The 26502-nt window shown below is 35.6% G+C and overlaps 1 protein-coding gene across 1 annotated transcript in view; it reads right to left on the bottom strand.

Annotated features, from left to right (window-relative positions):
• Positions 1-5453: 5453 nt before the first annotated feature.
• KCNH7 (potassium voltage-gated channel, subfamily H (eag-related), member 7) overlaps positions 5454-26502 on the bottom strand; it is a gene marked incomplete at both ends in the record, with an annotated part of 52528 nt that continues 31479 nt past the window's right edge. The window contains 3 exons of the mRNA XM_009866613.1: positions 5454-5653; positions 6717-7116; positions 14789-15214. Of these exons, the coding sequence (XP_009864915.1) occupies positions 5454-5653; positions 6717-7116; positions 14789-15214 (1026 nt within the window). The remainder of the gene's footprint in view (positions 5654-6716; positions 7117-14788; positions 15215-26502) is intronic.

Genomic DNA, 26502 nt, shown 5'->3' with positions numbered 1-26502 from the left:
TTACAAGTGGCAAGTATCCAGCATATAGAGGGAAAGATAAAGGTAGACTCTCAAGTTCATCTGACTATTTAAACTAGCATAAACTGAAAGAGGAATTCTCATCCTTCCCCACATTATCTGTGTATTCCTGCCCTGTCTCGATCTCTTCTCATGAAAAGATTTGAGAAACTTATCCACACAAAAACTAACTCAGCAAAAAAATGAGCAGCTGAAGTTAGAAGGAGGCAGGAATAAATATATCTCTGTTGGGATCTCATCTGCATGATAGAGATCTTAGGATATGTTGACACTGGCATCAGTTAATGCTAAATAAAATTCTTGAAAAATTTGAATAATAGATTTGACCTAATTACAGCAAGCAAACCCCATACCCTACAGTAGGGATTTATATTCAGAATTAACATTTTGTCTGTCAGTTTGTTCTGTAGGAATGAGTGAAAATAATTCATACTAATTCATATATTTGGTGAAATAGTCTAGGTCTTTAATTTTTATCTTTCTGACATCTCATATTAACACTAATCTGAGACTCTAGCTGCATGAATCATGCTGTAAGGATTTTGATTTAGGATCTCTGTATCCCAGTAGCTGTTCCCTCTGATGGAAAGAGTAGTACAGGATTGAGTTCTGTCACAAACACTTCAGTCTCAGATTGTAATAACAGTTTTATCTAGGCTAAATGTTTCTGTAATTCCACCTAGTTCTATTTCTAGAAACAATTTAGAATTTACTATTTCTGTGAGAGTTAATTACAGAAATTATCTATTTTTATAAGCAGAAGGCCAAAAGATTTCCAGGGGCTTTCACCATTTAGAAAAGAATGAAGAAGGTCACAGGTGGTGATAATTCTGCTCCAGCAGGTCTTGGCCTCCACGTGGAATAAAGTTTATTTCTGATGATTCCTCTTTATACAGGAAAATGTTGCAGTCAGATTTTTTTACAGTTTCTGAGTACATCTGAAAGGTAATCTCTAATATATGATAACATTGGAGGGTGAGGAGGACAGAAAATGATTTCAGTTTCTCAGACTGCCGACTCCCTCATCAACAGAAAAGTTAAATGTCTGTAGAAGTCTGAAGATGACCAGATCCACATCTCTTCACAAATTGGAAAATTCTTAACTGCTCTTGTTTTTGAGACATTAGACCGTAAAATACAATGCAATCAGAAACTAATATTGCAGATAGATTGACATTCTTGAAAGTCTTTTTTCTCTGCAAGGTCTTCTTTTCTGTGACTCTATTACGTGTAGGCATTCATGTTCTTTAAGTGGTCTTACAGAATATACTTCATGTCTGAAGTACTTTCTGATAAGCTTATATGTCTTACGATTTCCGTTATGACATATAGACAAATAGCAGTACTACTTTCCACCACTAGTTTTTGTTCCAAACACCTCTAATTTGGACTAGCCTTCTGATGGTATAATAAACTTCTTCCTATTTTTGAAATTTAATGTATTTTTTGAATTCTCTGGTTCAAAGATACTACTGGCACTAGTTCTATGGCTCGAACTGTTTTTGTTATAAGAAATGATCACAGAGTGAGTGAGGAAAAGCAAGAGTAACCAAAGTAGTGCTCTCATCCAGAGATCAGTGGCCAGTTTCTCACCAAGGAAGCCCTACCAAAGCAATGGTGAACCAGCCCTTTATCTGACACAGTAGCATTGCTGGTTCTGAACTTTCAAGATGGGTATGTGCTCTGCTCTACTTGAACTATCACTGTGGCCAAGATGACTTATCACAGCTGTAAAGTCAACCATTTGCTTGGATACTTGTAAGAGAATATTCCATAAATTTATGCATAAAAGTTCTGACTCACTCTCTTCTTGCATGGCACCGGGTAAAACCCTGAATAATCTGTTCCACATCTGAAATTTTAATTAACATTTACATTTGGCTAAACTACTCCCAGAGCTTGTCCCGCTTATTTACTTCTTTGTTCTCTTTTTAAAGGTAAAATAAACGAATAAAACTATTCAGATGCACAGAAGATCCATGGAAAAAAGGGGCAACGGGGACAGATGATTGATTGTAAAAAATACATGCATAACTTAAAACAGGATCTCAAATGCTAAAGATGTCATCTTTTGGGGGTAAGCATCACAGGCATGCTGTTATCAGTGCTGGACTGAGAACATTAGAATGAAGACGGGAAAAGAAAGCAAAGAGAGTTTGGGAAAAACAGAACAGGAGAGTTTAAAAAGTACAAATAATATCTTTGAATCTTGGGACTGGTGACGTCTTTCATGAAACAATATACACTGTAAGTAATTTTTTTGTAATTTAACTTTGCCAGTGTATACCACAGGGATATGATTTAAATTATGCTTATTCTGTAGATTCAAGATTTTTATCCAGATTAAAATAAATCCCAAATCCTGTTTATCCAGTTCACGTATAATTATGTGGAACTGTTTTTATCAAAATACATTATGCAATGAAACATAATTAAAGAGATGTAAAAGTGAAGCAGAAGGGAATAAATAAATAAATAAAGTGTTCTCAGAGTATTTCACCTGCAGATCCTTAAAGCTAATTTCAAGTTCAGCCATTTCAAATGAACATAAACTGTTACCTTCTGGTTTTCTATATGAAGTGTAGGAGTTTGTTTAGGAAATCAAGTATATTTAGTCTTAGTGCAGTAATATTATTGAAGTTAAACGTCGAGTGGATTTTATTTTCTCCTTTCCTGAATTCTTAAGTGTGTTACTGATGAAAATTGAAAGTATCTTTTGAAATATATTCTCTAGTATTTTTCATATATATATGTCCGTGCGTGTGTGTACATTGCATGTATATATACGTAATGTGAATTATTCATGCATTTTATATTTCAAAGGAGAAAGAGGACTGAGTTTTTGAATTTCATTCAGTTTTCAGTCATGAAATTAAAAAGAAAGACATTCAGTCAAATTCTGCCTTCAGATATTTGCAAAAAACTCCCAGTAAATATTGGCAGAAATAAACACTTTGAGGACAGTATTAGCCCTTCGGTGTGTAAATGCAAATATTTCATGCAAAATTAAGTTAATACCACATGCAAGTCCATCTCATATGCACATGGCTGCTTATAGCCAAGAAAACTTCATTGGTGGTTGTGCTAACATGCAGATATGGTTTGAACTAAGAGCATTCACGCAAAGGAAAATGCAGAATGATCAGCATGGCAACCTTGTCAGAGTGACATTCCTACAGAACAATATCTAATGCAAACCAATATGCACATGACCTTTTTGGGCAGAGAAGCATGATTTGAGTTGTGGGGTAAAACAGTGATTAATAAACGTGGTTAGATTAGTATTTCTTAACATGTAATTTTTAGTAACCATTTTGCCCCACATCTGATTCTACTTGGATTATTTCCCTTTGCTATCTACCCCTTCATCATGCAAAAAGTTACAGTTAAAAATTAGAAAGCATTGAACAAGCTCTAAACCCGACAGATAACATGGATATTCTCCACACTTTATACTGGAATTAAATTTGATATAAATACCTCCTGCTCTTACCAGTGGGTGGTGTTATTCCATGTATTTAGGTATGAAGCAGACAGGAAAGAGATAAATCTTTCATAAGTACAATGTAAATCACACAATTCTTATATTATCCTTGCACTAAATGTAATATATTTAAACTCACTTTTAAGAAAATTAAGCAACTGCCATAAAACTTGAGGGATAGAATTGTGAACCGAATAAGAAATAAGATGTAACAAAAAGAGATACTAAACTTGATTTTTTTTTTCACATTTTATTTCAAACAAAGCCTCCATACTGCCTCACAATCATATTGCAGAATATGGGCTGTTTAATCCATTTAGTCACATTAACGACAAATCCAAAACTAATTCCAGTACACCAATTCCTGCATTATGCAAAGTTTAACCTGACAACATCCAGCTTTAGTCACTACGTCATGTGAAACAGGTGTTCTTAGTACATCCATTACTGCTAATGAGTTAGTTAAGGCATACATGATTTTGTAATATCTTCAGAAATAATTCAGTGAGCTACTTTAGGCTTAGGCTCCATTCACCTGCAGCTTAAGGGCCTGATCCTGCACAGTGCTGAGTACCCCACAATCTCATTGCCCTGCGAAGGAATTAGGGCCACTCGGTGCCGCGCAGGATAAAGCCACAGATGCTGCCTTCCACTGCCGTAATCCCCAGCAGAGGTTTATACAAGTATCCGTGTCCTGGGCTGGGCATCATGTCCCCTGGAGAGGACAGACCTGGAAGTGGGAGGTGAAGCCCAACGTATTATTTTGCTGTCTTACTTTTAAGATCTGCTTTACTTAATGGTAACCATGAAGTCAAGCTGTCAGTGGTTCAGCTTTAGAAGAGCTTTTAATCATGACCATTGTTTCTGTTTACTGCGTAAAAGTGTACCACTGACAGTCATTCACAAATGTATGTATAGATGCCACATGGAAGCTGTTTGAATTTATGTCAAAATTTTGGAGGTTTATTTCTAGTTAAATTGTTACAAAAAACGTATAGATTTTCTTGCTCTTGCTGTCTTTATGGAGAGCTCTGCAAAATCTCTATGACTCGAAATAGCTCTGGAAAGCATCCCTCTAGAGACACAGATTCACAGATCCTTAAGACACACAATGCTCTCAGTGTCCTCAAACCTCTGTCAGACTTTTCAAAAAAAATGTTGCTGTCTCCAGAATATAAATCTGAAATATCGCTGCTTACTTTTCATTAGCAGATTGTTATTCCTTTTTAGTTGGCCACATAATATATTTTTATATAAGGAGCGTTTACAGTTTTTTTTTATCAAGAACAGCAAATATGAGTGTTGTACTTCGCCACTTCCTAGAAATGAAATTCTATGGATTGCTAAGTGGTTAATAATACCATGTTGACTTTCAGCGCTGAATTATGTGTTTGTGAATGCAAGAGAACTACTGTTCAGATTATTATATTAGAACATTTCACTTTGAAACGAGCAACTAATCGACCTGTCTGCTCCTCTCTTCCACCCTACTCAATATACCTGCTCTAGATTACACAATAGGATTTTGAAAAAGAATTGATCTCTCTAGGATTTATAGAAGAGTAACTCTGTCGTTACCAACAAAGGTACTCTTGTTTGATACTGAAACTCGGAAATCAGGCCAAAGATCAAACAAAATTATGGAAGTGCTATCTCTGAAATAATAAACCTGTGTTTACTTTTTTCTTGCCTTAAGCTTATAACAGTCAACTGCACTTCTCAAGTTTTCCTCTACACAGTGAGCCCAGATTTCTGATACAGCTTGTAATAGTCAGTTAAATGTTTGGATGCCAAACTTGTAATGGCTTGGTTTCCAACAATTGCTATATATCCATCTTCTTAAGCTTGTACTTTTACAGCTCATAAATAATGAAGACTTACAATCTCTTTCTAAATTTTCATTCTTTTATCTATTCCACAATATCCGTGCCTGAAAAACAGAACAACATACCATGTTCATGTCAATGCCGTTGGTGTACGTCCACGCGTGCTGGAAGTATTCCTCAAGTCGCTGCCGCAGAGGGTTGGGGATTTGATGAAAGCGTATAAACTCCTTTACTCGCAGCATCTGCATGTGATATCGTGCAGTTCCCGAGTAGAGTCTTTGGATTATTGCAGATACGTTCCCAAAAATGCTAGCGTACATTAAGGCTGGATTAAATAGAAACAAAACTTACTTACATCATATCACCAGGGTTTGCAGATGATGCATCAGTTCTTATAATTTCTACACTCAGATGAGACTAGTAGCATTTTCATAGATGTGGAATTTATTTAATTGAGTATTTTACTGATTTGATAGTATCAGTGACAACTCAGTCAATAGATGAGGCTTAAATATTAAATTGTAATCAGGTTGGTAGCATTTACCTTTGGAGATTTGTAGTCCAGAATTTAGTGTCGTTAAGTTAAGCTCATCTAATTTTCCAGACTTTTGCAGAACTATGAACTAGCAACTAAGTTTAAGTAAAATTTAAAAACAAAGAGCAGAGTTACGAAGGCACGCACACATTCACAGGTTCAGAGTATAAATCATAGAATCATAGAATCGTAGACTGGCCTAGGTTGGAAGGGACCTTAGAGATCATCTCGTCCAACCTCCCTGTCATGGGCAGGGACGCCTCTCAACTAGATCAGGCTACTCAAGGCTCTGTTCAACTTGGCCCCCCGGGGGGGGGCCAGCCACAACGTCTTGGGCAATTTATTCCATAGTCTTGCCACCCTCGTACTGAAGAACTTCCTAAGATCCAGTCTAAATCTATTCTCCTTCAACTTAAACCCATTTCCCCTTGTCCTATTGCTGGATACTCTTGTAAAAAGTCCTTCCCCAGCTGTCCTGTAGGTTCCCTTCAGGTATTGGAAGGCAGCTATTAATGAAAATATAGAATGTAATTATGATCATCCAAAAATGAGGGGCTATCGTTTCCTAAACACACTCAAAATTCAGCTTCCTACCCTTTATAGGACTTGTTCACAGATACTGATATGCAACACAAACTTCTGACAGTTTTGTTAACAGATTTTGAGTAGTCAAGAAATTTGACTACTTCCTGACACTGCATGAGTCACGGCGTATTTTTGCATATAACATTGCTTTCCCTGGGAATTTGCCCTTCCGGCTGCACGCTTATAATCTTATTAGCTTAGGCTGTTAAGTCATTTGCTCAAAAACTGAGAAAAAAAAGAAAAGCAGTAATAAGATAAAACTACTTACAGCCAATCAACATGACACAGATGGAAAAGATTTTCTCTGAGTTGGTGTTTGGAGACACATTTCCAAATCCTACACTTGTCAGACTGCTGAAGGTAAAATAAAGTGCCGTAACATATTTGTCCTTGATAGATGGTCCAGAGCTTGCATCACTCTTGTTGTAATGTTTTCCTAGTTGTTCTCCTAAAGAATCCAACCAGCCAATTTTGTGAGCCAAGTAAGGTCTTTCTACATTTCCAATGGCATACCAAATGCAAGCAAGCCAGTGCGCAATTAGTGCAAATATGCACATAAGGAGCATCAGAACTGCAGCACCATATTCTGAGTATCTGTCCAATTTCCGCGCTACTCTCACCAAACGCAGTAGTCTAGCTGTCTTCAGAAGACCTATTAATGTTGTTGTCTGTAAAAATAAGATAGAAATTTATTTTCTCTGTTAGCAGATGTACTGTCATTAATAGTCAGATGAATAAACCAGTGCAAATTCCTTTATTTGGGGAATTGACAAAACCAGCAGATTAACCCATTTTAATGTAATCTTAATTTCCTCTTCTTTAAACTGTCAATTTTATTATAAAAACAGTGAAAAAACCAATAGTAAATGCACATTTTAAATTATGACATATTGAAGTTGTCATTATCTGCTGAATACTCTTTCATTTTGAATAGTATTCTTGACCTAAACTCTTTAATCCACCCTAATGGACTTAAATGATCCATTAGATTCATGATATTTTGGCACGATAAATTCCGTAAGCTATTGGAGCTACTCTTAGTTATATGACTAGCCTTGTGAATAACACAGATTTAAGACATTTGAAGAAAAGTGTGTGACTATATAGGATCCTAACTCAGAGACTCATTGCAGTACTCTGGCACACATTTTAGAAAAAAAGAAATGGCAGAAATATCTCAAAGAGTAAGTATCTTATTCTGCAAATATTCTTCCTGTTTGCAGTGGTCAGAATACACTACTCAGGTAAAAAGATGAACCACTGTGAACAGAAAATGGTGGAAAAGTTACTGTTGCCAGACTCCAGATAAGTCTTCTTTCTGTGTCTTTCATCCTGAAGTTTGCAGGTCTAGTGGTAGAAGCCGCTAATAAAAATAGTATAACACTAAAAAACCAAGTCAGTTACAAACTAGGAATATATTCCAAGCTTTTTAGAACAGACCTGCACTATGGTTCATGGTAGCCTCTTTGAGGCTTTGATCTTTTTAAAGGAATCTAAAGGTTATTAATGTAAATTTACAATTTTCCCTCAGTAAGTAATTTTCATACTTGTTAATTCCTTGTGAAATCAATTGACAACATTGTAAATAATAACTACTTGATTTAAAAGAACAAACATGTCAGCTACCTTTTTGTCTTCATTAAGTCTGAACACATATTAAAGTACTCAGTAAATGTCAAGACTAAATAAGTATTTAATAAGTTTTTTCCCTCTTTTTTTTTAACATGCATGTATATTACGTAACATTTAACTGGAAAAGTTTTCCAAGACTTACAAACCACTCTGGTGGCGGTATGGCTCACATTAAAGATTTCTTTCAAGAAGCACTAGACTTGTTTTTATGTTTTACTAAATCCTTGTATTCAGTTGTTTCTGAGTAAAATCACCAAATCCTTGGAACAAAAAAAAGAGAGGCTTTCTTGACTGCATTTGTCAGCAGACAGCTCAATACAATGTTCATATTTTTTGAGTAAATGATCAAGAGGATAAGGCAGGGTAACACTGGGTAACTATCCTTGGTTCAATTTAATATCATAGAGAACAATTTCAGGGTGAATTTCTCATTGCTGCATAAAGAAAGCTGTTTCACTTGTTATGACCTCAACAGTCTGAAAGATCATATCCTTGAAAAAATTATATATAAAGGTAAGCTTCCGCATGTGACTATTGCTTTAGGTTATTTTTTATTTTTCATTGTAAGTTGGATAAGGCTTAAATATTTACAATCCAGCAGTCTTAAGGAGAGCTAACATTTATTCTTACTGGGGTGTTGAAACCATTCTGTTATAGATGTAATCATATCTCTACACTATGCAAGAGGCAACTTATTCTTACAGTGATGTCAACTATTCCACTCCATTCTTAAGATAAGACTTCATTCCATTCTTGAGATAAGACTTCATACATCTCTTCGGTGTCAATCCCATGCTTAGATACTGCAACGGTGCAGACTCTGGAGTATACGGGAGATGTATAATACTCTTCAGGGTGAATTCAGCATGACTGAGATTAGATATGCTTTAAAGCATCAAGAAACTCATCCTTGGTTTGAATTTTCTTTTGTAGAGTGGAAAGGCTTTGTTACCAAAACACATCGGTTTTGGTGTGCCTTTACACACTGTCCACTTTTTAGTGCAGATATAGCCTTCAAATAGCAAACAGTCCACCTCCAGCGTGTAGCTTGGCCAGGGACAGAAGTACTTGGTGTCAGAACTACGCCTTGTGCAAGGTCATTTCCTTGGTGTGTACTTTTGCTCAGCACAGCACTCAAGGAGGCAGAGGTTGTACTCTGTCCATTGCCCACCTTACCCCGTCCAGTGCTAACAACTAATATCTGCAAGTAGCAGCCTGATAGATGCTTCTGTTTTCTCTGAATTGCTTGTGGCTCTGTTTTCATCATGCTTGGCTTTGTCAGCTGTACTACAAGTTCAAGAGTTCCTGTATACTCACATCAGGATTTTTTTTTTTAATTCCGTAGCAACATTTACTGTGAGCCAGCAACTCAGGAAACTCATAGCGATTGAAAATACAAAGCTGGATTGGTAGAAGATAGGCAGAGAATCATTTTCCCCCACTGTATTCTATTCAGTGCAAACTGCATTCCATTTACTCAAGACACTTGTTTGCCTAAACTGGAATTCATTAGGACTGTAGCACATATTCAGGTATTTTCAGAATCTAAAATACCTACAAGACATTGAAGAAATTTTTTCAATTGGTAAGATACATTAAAAACATGAAGGTTTTAAGGTAATATACATTTTAAATAGATTCTACCAAAACAGATTTTCTGCTTCCTCAGATTTACTTTTTCATTACAAATAAACAAAACAAAAGAGAAAAATAAAAAAGATCAGCTCAGGTTTCTCCACTGCACTGTTTATATATTCCAGTCTCCCAATCTAACATTTTGGTAACCAATATAGCCAACATAATTTTTGACATTTTTACCTTGCTTCATTACTGTGCTATCTGGACTTTCAAAACATTGGACTTTTTAAAACACTGAATTTATTTTACAAAATCCTTAACTATTACAAGGGAGTATCTTTAACTCTGATTAGTCCTCTTTTTTTAACACTTTATACATTTAATTTCTCAAGTCCGGATAATGAAATGACCACAGCAAGGGACTATTTTGATGGAGAGCGATTGATTACAGCATAATTTGAAAGAAGAAGTCTATCTGATTGCAGAGGGTATCATTCAGAAGTTATTACTGTATCAGACTGGAAGAGGGAGCTGGTGTCAGTTAATTATCTGCATAAGTGGTATTCTGCCAGTGCAAAAAGCCATCTGCGATTCATCACTTTCTCACTGATGGCCAAATCCTTAGGTTTCCTCTAGACTCTTGTTTATTTTTTTCCTTTCTTTCTTTCTTCATAACATCCGTTATCATTAATCTATAAATCTACAATGTCATCTCTTATTTGCATCTTTTTAAAACCAAATAATCCTCTGAAGCAGCTCAAACTGTCTCTTCTAATGTGCATTAATGTGCACTTCCTTACACAGTATTTCATCTGCTCTGGTCCTTTCCAGCTTCCTCATATTTTAAGGTCCTCGGTTTCTCAGTAATTTCCTGTCACCTACATTTTATGTTAGAATCATCATCAACCTCCTGTCTTTTTAGCAGCCTGTAAATAAATCTATTAAATACGAGCACTATAGCATCAAGCGTGTGAGTACTATAGCATCAAGTATAGTTAACTTTTTTGTTTCTCTTGGAATCTCTAATATATGCCAGAATTTGGCCTTTTAGTCTATGCTCCATTACCTTAATAGCCTCTTCTGAGCACTGTGTCATTGCTGAAGATCTTTATGCTGTATGCATCATGATACTGAAAATGTTAGTACAAATAGCAATTAAACAAAAACAAAAAACCAAAACTTCTTATTTATAGCAGGGTACTGGTACTTCAATTTCCATTGATAAAGAACTGCCAAAATTGTCAAAGAATAACTGCCTGCTCAAGTAGTGCTGGAGTTCCTCTTTGCTTCATCTTGAAAAAGAATCAAGGGAAGAAAAAGTTGATGCTAAATATTTCTCTGGTATTAGCCAGCCACTTAAATAATTTCCAAAGACTCTATTCAAACGCTGCATCATCCTGGACGGTACTCAGTCTGCCGACTGTCTAACGTAACAGCAGACTGTCTGCACCACCAGCTATGCAATCTTCTTCTTGAAATTAATTGCAACAGGTTTTCCAAGTAAATTGCTAAAGTGAGCATAAGAAACTGTGTTGTTCTCTTCCTAAGATGTTTTCTCAGCTTGATTTTCAAATATATTTTATTTGGAAGAGGGCAAAGTACTGAGTCTACTGGCAGAGATGCAGTCAGGGCTGTGAGGTTCAATCTCTAATCCAAGAGATGTGGGATTTTTCTTTTCAGTTTGCTTTAAAAGATACACTGCATAATGGAGTGAAGGTGTTAAAAAGAAGTGAAGAACAAGAGTACTTTGATGTATTTGTTTTTCTTTTCTGAGGCAGCCTTATTCCTGTTGATAGGCTTTTAAATTATATTCTGTAAAATAGTTCTAATCACTATTATTGGTAAATAATCAAACAGCAAAAGCAAAAGCCTTCATACTTCTGTGCATATTTCATCTGAATGTTTTCTGTGGCCTCAATGTAATAAAATTGTAAATATTAAAATTTTCTTGTTGAAGCTATTACCATCAGTTATGTGTTTTATTGCAGTAGATTCTACATGAAGGGAAGAAACTGTTTTTCTATATATCCATCTCATTTCTCCCTGCAATGTACCTGTCTTTGAAGTGAAAAGCTGATCAATAAATTAGAGAGCACATTGTTCTAAATACATATATCTAAAAATATCTAGTAATCTTAAGCAGCATTCCACTTTTATGTGCATATCATCTGTGTTCATGCTTAAAGGACCTGTGCCACTGCAACTTTTACTTGTTTAAAATCCAACCCAGACTCCTCAGCGGAGCAATTAAAAATAAAGTATCAAAAGAAGGGAAAGTAAAAAGTCCATCTATTCATTATTTTTATCTCCCCAGTTATAATGGATGCCACTTAACATTTACAATACACACAGAAAAAGAGAATGGTTTACTACCAGTCAGAATATTTTGTGTTGAGTCTGCTTAAATAGAAAATGAAATAATTTAAAATTATATTAGTTTCCTATTTTAGAAAATGGAAAGTTAATTGTCTTAGTCTGTTGCTTTCCTATACTTGACAGGGTACGTCTCAAATAGAAGCATTCAGAAAGTGCTGCATGTGGTATTTGGGTTATTATCTCCTCTGCTTTCCATACTCGGTTTGATACCACGGTGTTTTAAAGCCGAGTGAGCACATATAGAGCTCTACTTGGAGCTTATGTTGTTTAATAAAAAGGCTGTTCAATACAATTGTTCATAGGGGATCTTATCTGAAAAATCTCAAGATAACAAAGAAGAGCTATTCCACAAAAAAGCTAACCCCTATGACTGAAAAAAAAGTCTATTAAATGAAAAATGTTTCATTCTAGCATTTTTTTTCTTGCTAAACTATCAAAAAGGGATCACTGCGGAAAATTATAGTTAGCAATGTAGGAAGCAAAACTGCAGTAAATAGCAGCTTAGGAAAAAAGTGATTGATGTAGTCAGTACCTCAACTGGGAGAAATCACAGTGGCATGGCAAATCGGTCATATTCTGTACAGTTTTATTGATGCTTAGGTAAACAAACCAGTTTTTTCAGATAGTGAAACTGTTCATTTACTAGGCGTTGAGGGAATAAAGAAATACATGATCCAATAATTTCTGCTCCAAGTTCCATGGGTTTGTATCTGCATACTCACCTGCCAGAATGCACTTGTTTGCTACTAATCCGTACTTTCACATTAAAATTATCCCTTTAACATCTCTTTAGCACTTTACTCCTAAGGATGTCTGTAACAGGGCAAGCGTGGAAGAATGCTGCTCAGGGTCAAATCCAAAGAGCACTCCTTCAATGAACTTTGGAATTGGTCCCTGTTGCAATTCTTGACATTCCACATTTTCAATCACTGAACATAATTTTTGGCAGTGATGAGCGCTCAGTGATCGGAAAGGGATGCAGACCATACCTGGTGGGGAACTATTTCGTCTAAGTTAGAAGTAATGTCACTGTCAAATGTTTGTCTTTTACGTGTCTGTGCTATCAAAACCACAGAAAAAAGTCCGTAGAAAGACCAAGACCTATGGCAGATAATGAATGCAAACGGTGATGAAACCTTCTCTTGAATCTCTGAGCCTTTTAGTCACTTCCCGAACAGAAGCGTTCTCTTTTGGTAACAGAGCTATTGACATGCTCCCTCTGTCTTAAATGATACTCACTCTCCTTCTTGCATTCTATTAAAATTTATTTCTGCTGCATGCTACTACCTACATGTTTCTCCAGATTCCTCAGTTAACTTGAGAGGAATATCACTACTGATTAAGAATGTTACTATTGTTTTGCATGACTGCTGAATTAGACCATATTATTATCATTTTTCAGAAGCACAGGAGACAGGAAAACATTCTCATTATATAAAATTTAAGAAAATAAGTTTAAGCAAAGCATGACTAATATACATTCTACTTCTGAAACTTTTGAGAGTGACTATTCTCACAAGACTCTCAAGGTGCATATGGGTATGCACCAGTCGTTTTATAATGACCCTTAAAGGCATATTTAATGAAGTTTACATGTAATTTGTGAGGATGGCTAGGATATTCAGATCAGGCTTTTGAGGTGGGCATAAAAATATTTGCTGTTGCAGCAAATGACTTTAACAAAAGGAATTAATTTTAAAAGGAAAATGTTTTTGCATTCTCTGCATTGTGACGCAGACACCTGCTGTCAGATCAGTAAATTTTCATGCTAAAGGCTGCTGATTTATTTGTAGTTTTCACCTTTCTCTTCTCAATTAATGAGATGCACATATGGTCAACAAAAATGTTTCCTTTATGTCAAAAAAAAGATTTTTTTTAAGATTCGTGTAATTTGAAAAGTGAAGGGATCATATTTTACTTCGTTTGCTGTTTTTTTTTTTTTTAAACTGCACTATTCTACGCATCACAAAAACCCCCAATCCTCTACCTGTCACTTCACTTTTTGTCAAAAAATATAAGTTTAGCCCTTCTTAAATTAAATCAAATTCTTTGGAAGGAGGCAGAACTGGGTCAGGCATCCAGAACATAGTTTATGTTTTTTATACACCTTTGGGCAATTTTTGGATGTATATATCGAACACTTTTTTAACCTATTGTACAGATAGGATGAGGACATTGGCCATATCTGGCAAAGGTAATCCCATATAATATTTTAAATCTTTTTTTTTCTTTCTTTTGGTAGTCCTTATTCTTGATAAAAAAAGACAGCAGCCAAATCTTTGTGTCAGCTGGTATAGTTTACACTGCAACTCATCTGTTTTACACTGAGCAAACATCCAATCTAAAGATTTTGAATAGATGAAATTTATTTTAATGCATTAATGCCAACACAATACTTATAAGCACTGTGAGTTTTTACCAAACAAGTAGCAAATTGAAAGAGAAGTTCTTAAATAAAAGCATTTGAATAAATCCTTCATACACGGTATATTTATTTCTTTATTTGTTAAAAACAGCATCAAATATGGTATAACTGAAAAATACTAGCTGAATCATTCAACTTGTTCTGTCAGTGAAAGTTAATACTCTACATCATTCTACTAAGGAAGATTAATTTTAGTTTAACTTCAAAAAATGGGGCAGAATTATTAAATAGCCTATTAATTGACAAGCAAAAAAATAGATTAGGATAAACAGATTGTTGTAATAAAATTAAAACTCAAGATTTAAGGTTTCTTATTTATTTAAGCTTACCTCTTCAGAGCCAGAGCCAAAAATCAGCAGGTCAAAAGGTATTGCAGCAACCATGTCAATTAGGAACCAGCCTTTGAAGTAGTGAATTGCTATTTTTGCTGGGTCACTTACCACTTCTTCATTCTGGTTTACATATGTTGTTCTGAAGTTTATTAGAATGTCAATGATAAACATAATATCCACAATTAAGTCTACAACATTCAGTGGGCTGCAAGAATATCCACACTCTCTCCTCTTCCGTTCCTCACTGTCATTCAGAAGGAAGGCAGCAGAGTAAGGGGTGAATATGGCCGTGTATATTACCAGCAACAAAATGAGCCAGTCCCAGACGGCTTTGAAAGGACTATAGTGCAATATAGTAAACTTGTTGATGCGAGGTGTCTGGAGTTTATACTCTGGTAGAACATCAGCCCCTAAGGATAGAACCTAGAATAAGAAATACACCATGTCAATAATCTGGAAGTTCATTGTCATTGGCTTAAATTCACCACAAAAGAGTCTATAGTTCCAGTATGGCTAAAGGTGCGACAAAGAAGGGTGCTACAGAAGTATTACCTTTTGCTTCACTTCTGCTTTTGTCAATGTCTAAAGCTGGTTATCATTCCTTTAAAAATACGGATTTGTTATTTGTTGGCGTTATCTAAGTTGGATTTTGATTTTATTTGGAAGGGATTATGTTTGTAAGCACTGGTTGATTTGCTGGCTCTAGAAGCTGAAATGTTTGCTTTGTTGCAAAGAACAAACATAGTGTGGGCAGCAGATAAAACAAATTTCCTTGGCTGCTCCTGCAATCTGACCGCACTCTGACATGAAGGAACAAAACCTTTAAGGATAAGAAGGTAAATTATGTTTTTATCCCTATTTAATGCTCGGTGTAGTTATAGAGACTCAGCAATCATATTAATTATTGCCTTCTGTGCTGCAAGTGCTCTCCAAATCCTATGAGACTCATATCAACACTTCATTTTACACAAACCAGTGAACAAACATCAGATGGTGACAATCTTCAGTTACTACTCCTTTGGGCAAAAGAGATATTCAAGAAATTTTTTACCCATTTTCCACCTATTACTTCTACTTATTCCTTATTAACCTGCTAATTAAAAACAATGCTGTTTAGAAAATCAGGTATTTCAAAAATAATTAATACAAGTAATTATACTAAAACGAAATGACCGGAAGGAGAAATACCTTGTCAGTATTATTTTCCACTTTTATTTTGTTTTATTTTAGCAGTAAGCAGTTTGGGATTTGACATTACAGTTTGTTAAAGATTAAGAAATTTCATGCACCTCAGACGTAATCTTATAAGATTACAAGGGTCAACACGCTCCTTTCTGTTTAACTTTCCAAGAGCAATTGTGGTATAAACCTCAGATTCTATCCTTAGTAATCTAAGTAGCACTTCCTCTTCAGTGATATTCTGCTCCGAAAATATTGTGAGAACACCAGGGTTAATAATCACTTTTCTCCTTTGAACTGTGAAGAAAGAAATGATTAAGCCATCCAAACGATTATATGGTCTTTTCAAGCAGCCATTAAGCACCATGCTGAGGTGATGGTAGAGGCTGTTCATCTATTTTTGATACTGTAACCAGGACTTGCACTTAACTAATGGTGTTAGCTATTTTTTTATGCATTAAACACACCAGCTGACAGCAAGCTGAAGCACAGACATTGCTTAGTCTCTTAGGCAGTCTTAATACTTTCAGACCCCTCCTGGTGAGTTGACAAGAACGTTTTCCTAGTATTTGAGAGCAGTGTGAGTATATGTGCCAAGGAAAGTGCTATTTATAAAATTTATGTCAGCATTCTCCTGCTGGATTTACAGACAATGAAGGAAATGGATTAGACAACAAGAACAATAAAGCTTACTTCACACGTTTCTTGCAGTTACTTGAAAATTCCAGTCCGTGTAATTCACTTCAGAGGAACACATAATGTAAATTGGATTTATTCCTCTAAAATCTGGCTCCTAGTCTCACTTGAGTTACATTTATTCCTAGGCTGGTTTAGACTGAATTAAGTGAAATAAGAGTTAAAAAAAAAAAAGAAAATGCCAATTGGGCAAAACAACAGAACATCATCAGTGTAAAAGTGATCATAGCAGAAATGGACTTAACTTTTTCATACTATTTTCCTAGCAGGAAAATAGCTATTTTCCATGCTATTTTCCATGACAGGAGAGGCTGACTGGTAGTTGTGAGTTTCATATTCATAATGTGACACAGAACTTTACATTTCTGCATTGCTTACTCCCATGCAATGGGAAGTGAAAATAAACACTCATTCTGTAACTAATTCTGTTTGCTGGATCAAGACAAAGAACATGGGACTTTGTTTCTCTAAAAAATCCCAGTCACACAAATATATATTGGGTTTCATGTTGGCAGTTTCAATAGAGACTCACTGAATATGAGGTGAATTTATCCTTTTGCATTTGTGTGACATCCTCACAAGTCTTAGGTGCTGGTGTTGGCCAATCTTGGCCATCCTGACTAGATGGAAGCCTTCAGTATACTTAGCAATGCCCTCAAAAGACTTTACTATTTCCACTTGCTTAAAATAGACGTTGACAAATTCACCATTAGTGAAAAGGCATTTTATTGACTTATCTCTTCCAGACAGTGAAACTCTTCTTATAGTTTGAATTAGGAAACAGGTAGCTTAGGGAATTAAACGTTTTTAAGAGTAAGGAACAGCACTAGGAAAAGACTAAAGTATTGCAGCGTTAAAAAGTCTCTGGACCTTGAGACATGAGATGGTGAGAACGTTAGGCTTCTTGCATCTTACTAAAAAGAAGACTGTAATGCTAAGTAGCAAAAGTCATACTATCTGCAATGGGTTTTCTCTTTAAAAAAAGTGGGGCTATTCAGTTGTGATGAAATACCATCTCACACTGTTTTTGCTGGTGAAAGCAGAATGTATTTATAATTGGTGTGTTTTACAGGCAGTTTTAGGCAATAAGATTTATTCTGTTCATAAGGAGAACATTTCAAAGTTTAATAAACTGTATTGTATTTTGCCTTTGAGTAACGATCCCTGTTCTAAAATACAACTTATCCTGTGTGTTCCTGTTTATCCCGTTCATTGTTAAACCAGTGTTGCTTCAGGCTAGAAGACTCTTCACTCAAACACATTTTTTGACTCTGAGAATCTTGCTTCAGGTGTTTCACACAGATGAGGCTGGTGAACATCTTTTGCTCTTTTTAGGTTCGTATGTTCATTTTACAAGATCACAAGTTCAAGGTGGTGCTTATTATAGAAGGGCTGCAATCAGATACCCAGAAAAACATGGAATGAGATCTAAGTAACTGTTTTAAACTCACACTGTTTTGGACAGATTTATCTTTCTGAAGTGTTTAGTAGCTTTTAGTTTCTCTCTTTTCAGTTGTTCACTGATATTGAAAGAAAAAAAAAATAATGAAGAAGAATGAAAATTTATTACTGGCTGCTCTGTTAAGCCAAAGGAGTAAAGAAGTGGCACTATCAGGTGACAATGAACAACAACAACAACAATTCTGTAAGCTTTTATCTCTTTAAACTTGGTTAAACTGTTTGTGGTGGGTTTTTTTGACGGTTCTAACATTTTTTCCCTCATGAATATCTGTCTGGTACAGGGTAACATTTCTGCCCTGGGTTGTGTTTAAAAGACCTTGTTTTGCGTAGTGTTTCCTGGTGAAGTGTCAAGCAGCCAAACTGATGGCAGATGTGCTTTGCAGAACACAGGCTGTGCCCTTCACTGGTTCGTGTAGGAGACTCTCGTCAGAGGCTCTGCAGCATCACATGCAGCAACAGTGTTTGACACTTCTTGGAGAAACACAAAGATTCTTCCCCGTACAGTTTATTTTATAAAATGTAATGTGTCAGCAGAATGCAAGGCAAGATGTTGTATGATCTGGGAATTATAGTCTGGTCTCTACCATTGAGTTTCTCAGAGATCTTAGGAAAGCTGACTTTTAACTTCTCTAACTTCTGTCTAAGTAGAGAGAATAATATTTACCTACTAACCTGGAAGCATCTTGTAAAGCATAATGAATGAAAAGCATTTGTAAAAGCTGTTACACAACAGCAATGAGTTATCACCATTCTCACTCTTCTAAATTTAATTGATTCTTTTTCTTTTTCAGATGAAGTCACAAAAATATTTGTCCTCTTCTCCTTTTAATTTTGAATTTATAACTTAATGGGGACACTTTCCAGTTTATTTTCTATTTCCTGCATGAAAACATTTTATTTTTGCTATCTATTATGCAAACTGTACAGTTTCAAGAGACTCTGAGAGACCCATATTGCTATGGATCAGATGCATATTCATAAGTTTTGTTCTGAGGCATTTTCAATCTAAATTTATTAAAGAGTGCAAATACATACAGGAAAAACCAAAGAACTAGAAACAAAGTAAAGAAGCATAATAGTATATTAATAAATCATAACAGAAATAATAAATTATAAGCCATCTGTTATGGATAGCACCATAAATTGTTAAAGAAATAGTTCTGTCAAACCACTGCACGGATTTTCGGTGTGGTTTCCAAGCTGTTCTAGCACTGCATGAGAGCAAGTGTGGGGTGAGATTGTTACATGCTGGACCATGGCTCTTCCAGCAACCATAGAGCTACGGGAAGCACATGAAGGTGGAGAATGACCAGCAAGCATGTCTGATGCTTTCAAGAAACACCAGATTCATTCTGGGAGCACATTGTGATTGCATGGACTAGATGTTATAAGCGAGTTATTCAGAAAGCACTGGACTTTTTGCACTTCTGGTAAGAATCCACAGTATTTTTGTGCTCTATATTTTCAAACAGACAGCACATACATGATTAATGTGCCCTCACACAAACAATACGTAGCATATTCACAATCTATCAAGACTTTTCATCATGGACAGAAATAATGCACATACGGAAAATTTGAAGAAAAAACAATGTTTACAGGTGGCAAAATAAGAAGTATATGGAGGGAAGGAAACCCAACAATTGTTAGGTGGATGGATACTGAGTATATAGGTAGATATGTAAGTTTGAAGGGTGCAAAACTTAATAGATTAGATTTTCAGAAAGGTACTTTCCTGTATTTCATGACAGAGTGTGTCACATATGAACTGTATATTTAAATAATGGAGTTATATTCAGTACTAAGCACTGTTTTGTCACTGCTTTTTCCACAGATAAATTAAAGCAAAGTTTCTACCAACAAGGCTAAACATTTAATAAACATTTAATAAAGCTCAAGTACAAATATAGTCCAAAATTACTTGGGAACTTAAAGATAAACATTTATTTCACCCATAAAACATCTTGCATAAAACTGTGGAAGATGCTACCAGTCCACTCATTGAAATAAAGTGTTAAAAGTTTATAGGAAATACTATATGATATACTATTTGCCAGGTGCACAGCCCTGACAGATGGATGGGTGATCACTCCTGGATCTTTAAGTCAGGGAAGCTGTAGCAAATCTAGCAACACGTAAGCTACTTGTATGCAGAGAGACTTGAATATCTTTACTGAATAGAGATTGAAGAAACTTTAAAATTTCTTGTATAAAGCATATTCAGCAGGCAAGATAGGAAATTTACATGAAACTGGAAACAACATGATAATGGAACCAGGATAGTTCTACTATAGAGGTCAAAAATAAGAGAAGGACTTTTCAGATCTAACTCAAAATTGAATCAGAAAGCCAAAAACATCCATACTTGTTATCTCACTGTAACAGTGGAAGTTGACTATTTTAATGAAATGTAAAGCATGTTCTGCTTTCTTAAAGACCATAAGCAAGAGGTGACATGAGAACATTCATACCCATCTATTTTTACAGGAAGTTTACACAGATTATAGGTTAGGCTAATCTCAATGATCTCTAAGTTATTTTACAAAAAAAATGAAAAACTATTTGGATTAAATTTTTTTTTAGCATTATTTTTAACTCTGTGCAAGCTCATTGCTGGTGACTAGGAAGTCAGGGACAGCATCATCTCCTAAGTTCAGGTTAAACGGTGTTACCACTCCTGTTTGCTCTCTGATGCAGCTCATGGTGCAGCATGTACACTGCCAATATTATTCAAAGCCACTTAGATATTAAGTTCAATTTCTTCCTTTTAACAGGTAGTTTTGAACTAATATTCAGATCTTTATTATCAAGGAAAATAATAGGGAAAACCAGGGGAAAAAAAGAAATGAGAAATGTGAAGTAGACATAGAAGCTAAAGGTATATTCCTGTAATAATTAAGGCTTTCTATCATGACTACAGACCTTATATTTGAATGTTCAAAAAATGAAGCAGTATCACCTCAGCTTTAATAGAGGGTATAATTTTGCATTGGAGATTTTATTAGATTTTGCAACTCTCTTCTCTTGTTGTAACCTTTCCTGTCTCTCTTTTCTCCTGTACATTAGGTCTGCTGAAGCTACCAAGCTATAACCAGCAAGGACTTCTCTTCCCTTTTCTTCTCCATTCATACCAATACTATGAGGTCCCTACAGACTGGAGTTGCTAAAGAGTCTAAAAAGACCTAAAAGTAAATAATACACAAGTCTTACTGAGCAAATAGAAAGTTAATCAACATTTCCTCCCTGATGGTAGGCATTACTTAGTTCCCCAGAAGACTATAATGATGTTTCATATTTCAGTCATCTCGATGATCGTCTTCCTTAATGCTGACATGAACAACTAATAAGATTACACCAGCACTGAAGAAAGCTGAAGTGCTTTTGAATTAGTGCACCCTCGAAACACAGCTTTATATGCTGCTTTCTCACATCAGCATTAAAAGGCATGTAAAATATATTTTTACGTGTTTTTCAAAAGATAGCTGTTAAAGAACATCTTCTCAGCCAAGAGATACTAACAGGGTGTTAATACATGTCTTTTTCTTTTACTCTTTTGTCTGTATCAAATACTTTAAAACTATGTAGTATGACAATTTTTATATAACGTTGATACTTAACTTTATCAGACAGTTTGAACTATACCCATGAGGTCTTATAACATAGTGTTTTAATGGCCTCCATATTTTTTAAGTTAAGTTTTTGTCGAATAAAATCCGCTGCTGTGAGAAAATATGATTTATCCTTGTCTGTCCTATATGTTTTCTATTTGGGACTTCAGATGCAAGAGGATATAAACCTTTCTTATTTAAACAATGGGCTCAATATTTCTTTGTTTACAGGGTCATAAATAGCACAATGGATTTTTTTTTTATTATGCCCACATATTCAAGTATAATTTTAGCTAGGCATTGAAACAATATTTTTGTTATTAATGGCTGAACCCGAAAACCTCAAAGCTTATCTGAGCATATTTTAATAATTTTTGTTCCAGAAATCAATCTGCAACTAAATAAAGCTTTTTTCAGTTAGTTGAAGACAGACTTTGTGGCATTCTCAACCTAACTGAAATGCAGAAACACAGAAGATGTTTTCGGATATTCAGTAAATTAATATCCTGAAGGAACTGCAATTTGGTAAGCAATGAGATAGTGTGAAAGAAAAAAAAGTCTAAGTTTTACGTGGTATGTGAAATCTGTATGATTTAGTGTTAAATATTTTTTATAATAAATGTAAACAAAACTCAGTGAAGTTGCATGTTGATGCTGTTTGAAGGTATTAAAATTTAAGAAAAATTGTGAGACCTTGACATAATCTCTTAGTATATTACCAGAAAATTCACTAATTTGATATTGGAAAAATCCACAAGGAATCCCCTGAATTGGTTGAATTGTTCTATGTCTGCTTTAGGTAGTTTAGTTACAACTCTTTGTTTGATGTTTTGATACGGATGTGCTGGTACAGGTGAATATTTTGCTGCCTGCGTGCCTGCTTTCTGGTGCTCTGATTCCTCTTTAATCTCCTGCATCATAACGTGTACAGTTTGTGTGGCTGTGGCTGCAGGTCTCTTCAGATGAAAAGCCTGTCACCTCAAGTCACCTCAAAGCACCTCTTTCAAATGGCTTGTTTCCTCCAACAGAGGAGAGAAACGCTGTTCTCTGCTCTTTGCTGGGAAGGCTTGTGGGAAACACTGAGCACGTGAGATGCTGCCAACGGGGTTTTACATGGCTCTTTGCCATCTCTGTTGGCTGAAGTTTTAACTTTTAAACTTCTGTAGCCTCAGGGTTAATGGTACTATGAGAGCAAGTTGCCTCTTAGCTGGGCTGGAAGTGTCTTTTAGAAGACATTGTTAAAAAATGATACAAATATATACATAATTTTAAAACAGGGGAGACACAAAAGATAAGCCTGAACAACAGAAAACTTTTTACTTGATGTTTCTCTTTCCATGTATCATAAATTTGTACTATCATATTTTTGGAATTAAAAATTATCTCTGTATATCTTTCTCCTCTGCTCTCCATATTTTCTATTTAGGGCTGTGATTAAAATACTTTTCATTGTATCTGTTAACGTGGTGCTTAGATAAACAATAATAATATTTTATATCATGTCATCTAAGATGGATGATGAAACAGAGAACAACTTTAAGATCAAATCCCGTGGCTGAAGCCCAGACTCACACGGTATATGTATCCATCAGTGAATAGTGATTGGGTTGACACTTTGAAATTATAGCAGCTATATGGAACAATCACTGGACTTTACTAGTGCTTGCACTAGTGAAATGTGGTGCTATCCATGAACACTGAAACCACCAGAAATGTAATAGAACATAAGCGAACTGGATCAATACCACAATACAAAGCAAAGAGGCAGGTCTTATCAAGTAATTTGAAATTCTGTGTGAAGAAAATGACAAAACTATTCTTGGTCTTAAAGATTTACAAAAATTCCTCAAGAAATGTAGGTGTCTCCATTTGATGGGGTAGCATCCTTCCTCCGGGATGGAGAAAACTTTCAAATTCAAGTCAGATTTGAGAGCACTGAGACTTTCCCGGGAGTGCTGAGAGCACTAGTTCACTAGCAAAACCAACCTATAAAAGCATGATCCAGATTTCTGGAGCTATCCATTCAATTTATGCTGGTTAGAAAGAGAAAAAGGGTGGAGTTGTGACCATGGAGAATTGAGCAGACAAACTTGTCTTTCCTCAGTCAGTAGCTGGATCTTATATTAGACATTTTTCTTTTCTTTTACTTCCAAATTGAAAACATATTTTCATTTTGGGGAGTTGTGGAAAGATGTGGTAGGACCTTGGTGATTTTTCACTAGCTACTCCGATACTCTAATATAAATGTGATAGCACAGCATCAGTGAGCCAAAAATAACTCCTTGAGAAGTTCTGCCTCACTTGAGCTATCCTAAATTAAGCTCATGTTCAGAAAAGAATAGAACCTTTTGTTTATGGTTTTAACCAGGGAGATATGGGAATCTTTTTGGTACTATGGCTGATCACATGTATGATTGTAAATATTAAAAGCTCAATCCAGTAGAAAAGATGCCTAGAATAGAAGCCTGACTCTAAGCTTTAATATACTTTTTGTTTGTTTGTTTGTTTGCTTTTTGTTTTATAAATATATTAACTAATTTATCACACTACATAGATTTTTTCATAATTAATAGGCTTCATTTAGGAAGTGGAATGTTTTCAGGGATGATGGACACTTAAATTAGAAAAAAATGCATGTGAATTGAAGAACTTTTACAGCAATGTTCATGTTTAAAAAGATGCTGCCTTAATGTAATATTGGCAATTCTTTGAACAAAAAACTTATGCTTGAAAATACATCTAAAGTACCTTAAAGACAATTCTAGCATGTGCTACAATAAAATATTTATTCAACTGTCAAAGCAACCCAGACTTATCTAGGATAAATCTAATGCAAGGCCACCCTGATATCAGGAAGGAGAAATTATATGATTTCGCTATGTGCTATGAATATCTATTAAATATTAATGTAATTAATGTACTTCATTTTAGATAGATTTGAATTTTATATTAAGTTTCTACACTCTAGACAGCCTAAAATAGCTGCTTTTAGTAAATATTTTCTAGAGATTTTTGTTGTGCTATGCTCATGAATTTTGTGCTCTGTATCATCTCTACCACCCAAAAAGCTCAATAAATGCTTTGCAACTACATAATGTACTTGTGATGTGATGGTTGGAGGCTGTCTTGGGCATAGCAATCACAAAATGATAGTTTTCAATTCTTGGAGAAGTAAGGAGGGGAGTCAGGGGAACTGCTACCTTAGACTTACCGAGGGCAGACTTTGCCCTGTGTAGGAGCCTGGTTGACAGAGTCCCTTGGGAGACAGTCCTGAGGGGCAAAGAATCCCAGGAGGGCTGGAGATTCTATGTTACCATACTGATCAGCACACTGTGTCATAAACAGAATATTTGGGATTCAGTGATGCTTTGACTTTTGATTCATACAGCTGGTTCCTGATTTTTTCCTTTACTGTGATTGTATTGATATTTCAATGTAATTTAAGGAGTGTTCCTCTTTTCTTAAAAAAAATATTGCCTCTGAACTATTCTGGGTACACACTTCCCTATCGATTCTGTTACCAGTCACACGCTGAAAGCATTATTCAAGTTCTAACACAGGACAGATAATAGATGAGAAGAATGACCTTCTCATTTGGTTTATTAATTTTGAGGGCGTTCAGACTTCATCACACACCCATACCATGCCGATTGGGCTTAATGGTTTGTGTTTTTCTCTTCCTATTTCTAATCCTATGAAAAAAATCCTAAACCCTAATAAACCTGCCAATATATCAAAACCATGTTTCAGTCCTACCCCCTGTCCCAAGCCAAGGAATAATGGCCTTGCTGCTGTCTGCCCTTCATATGCTTACAGCTACCTTAATCTAGTCTAATCATTAGTAGAAGACAATTGCTTTATTATTATCAGCAGTTACATCACCACCTTACTAGCTGTAAATTGCAGGAATATTGTGCTCTCACATTCAGTTTATTCATCAATTTGTCTCATTAGCGATATGTGAGAACTTCAATATTTTCTTGAAAAATTTAATCTTTCAAATTACCCACCGGTTTTTTACTTTGTGTATTAGCTAGTATTCTGCTAAAAGCAAAACTCATTACTTGCAGGAAATGAATATGAAATTGTTGCCTGAACATAGCTGCATTTTTTTGTCTGATGACAACGACTCTTAACAGGGGTGAATATGTAATTTCAGGTAAATGCTAAATATCGCCTGCCCAGGTTATGGCATTTTGTGACTAGATCCAACACTGGAACTGCAGTGCGTACACGTGAGGTGCCTGGCACTAGAACAGCATTCCGAATCCAGATCGTTTGAGGGTAAGGGCACGCAGACAGGGAGGGCAGGAGGCCTGAGTCTGAGCCCCTGGTGCACAGGGTTATTTCTGTAGATTTTTGAACAGATGGTCATTTGCGTAAGATAAGTAACAGGCAAAATACTCTGGGACTTCAGCATAGGACTGCCTCTTTCTAAGTGAGTACCCTAAATGTTAGCTACACCAGTAATGTTCCTCTTTCTGGACCACAAGATCTGCAGCTTTTTGCTCTCTTCCTTTGCTCTTTCCACACACCAGCTGTTATTGCTGTCTATTGCTGGGTGATTTTCTCTGGGAAAATATATGCTTATGCTGACCTAAACATAGAAACTCTTTTCTAAATTAACATGGTAGTCACCTGACTGATCTAACTCTGAAGTTATGCTCTTTTGAGTAGTAGGTTGGGCTAGATGGCCTATAGAAGTCTCTTCCATAACACATTTTTGTGCGGTTCTAAAGTTACGTGAAAGAGAGATCCTGACTCCTT

This window comes from Apaloderma vittatum, unplaced genomic scaffold (genome assembly GCF_000703405.1).
Source record: "Apaloderma vittatum isolate BGI_N311 unplaced genomic scaffold, ASM70340v1 scaffold6883, whole genome shotgun sequence".
NCBI classification, from domain to species: domain Eukaryota; kingdom Metazoa; phylum Chordata; class Aves; order Trogoniformes; family Trogonidae; genus Apaloderma; species Apaloderma vittatum.
This window is presented reverse-complemented; position numbering and strand designations above follow the sequence as displayed.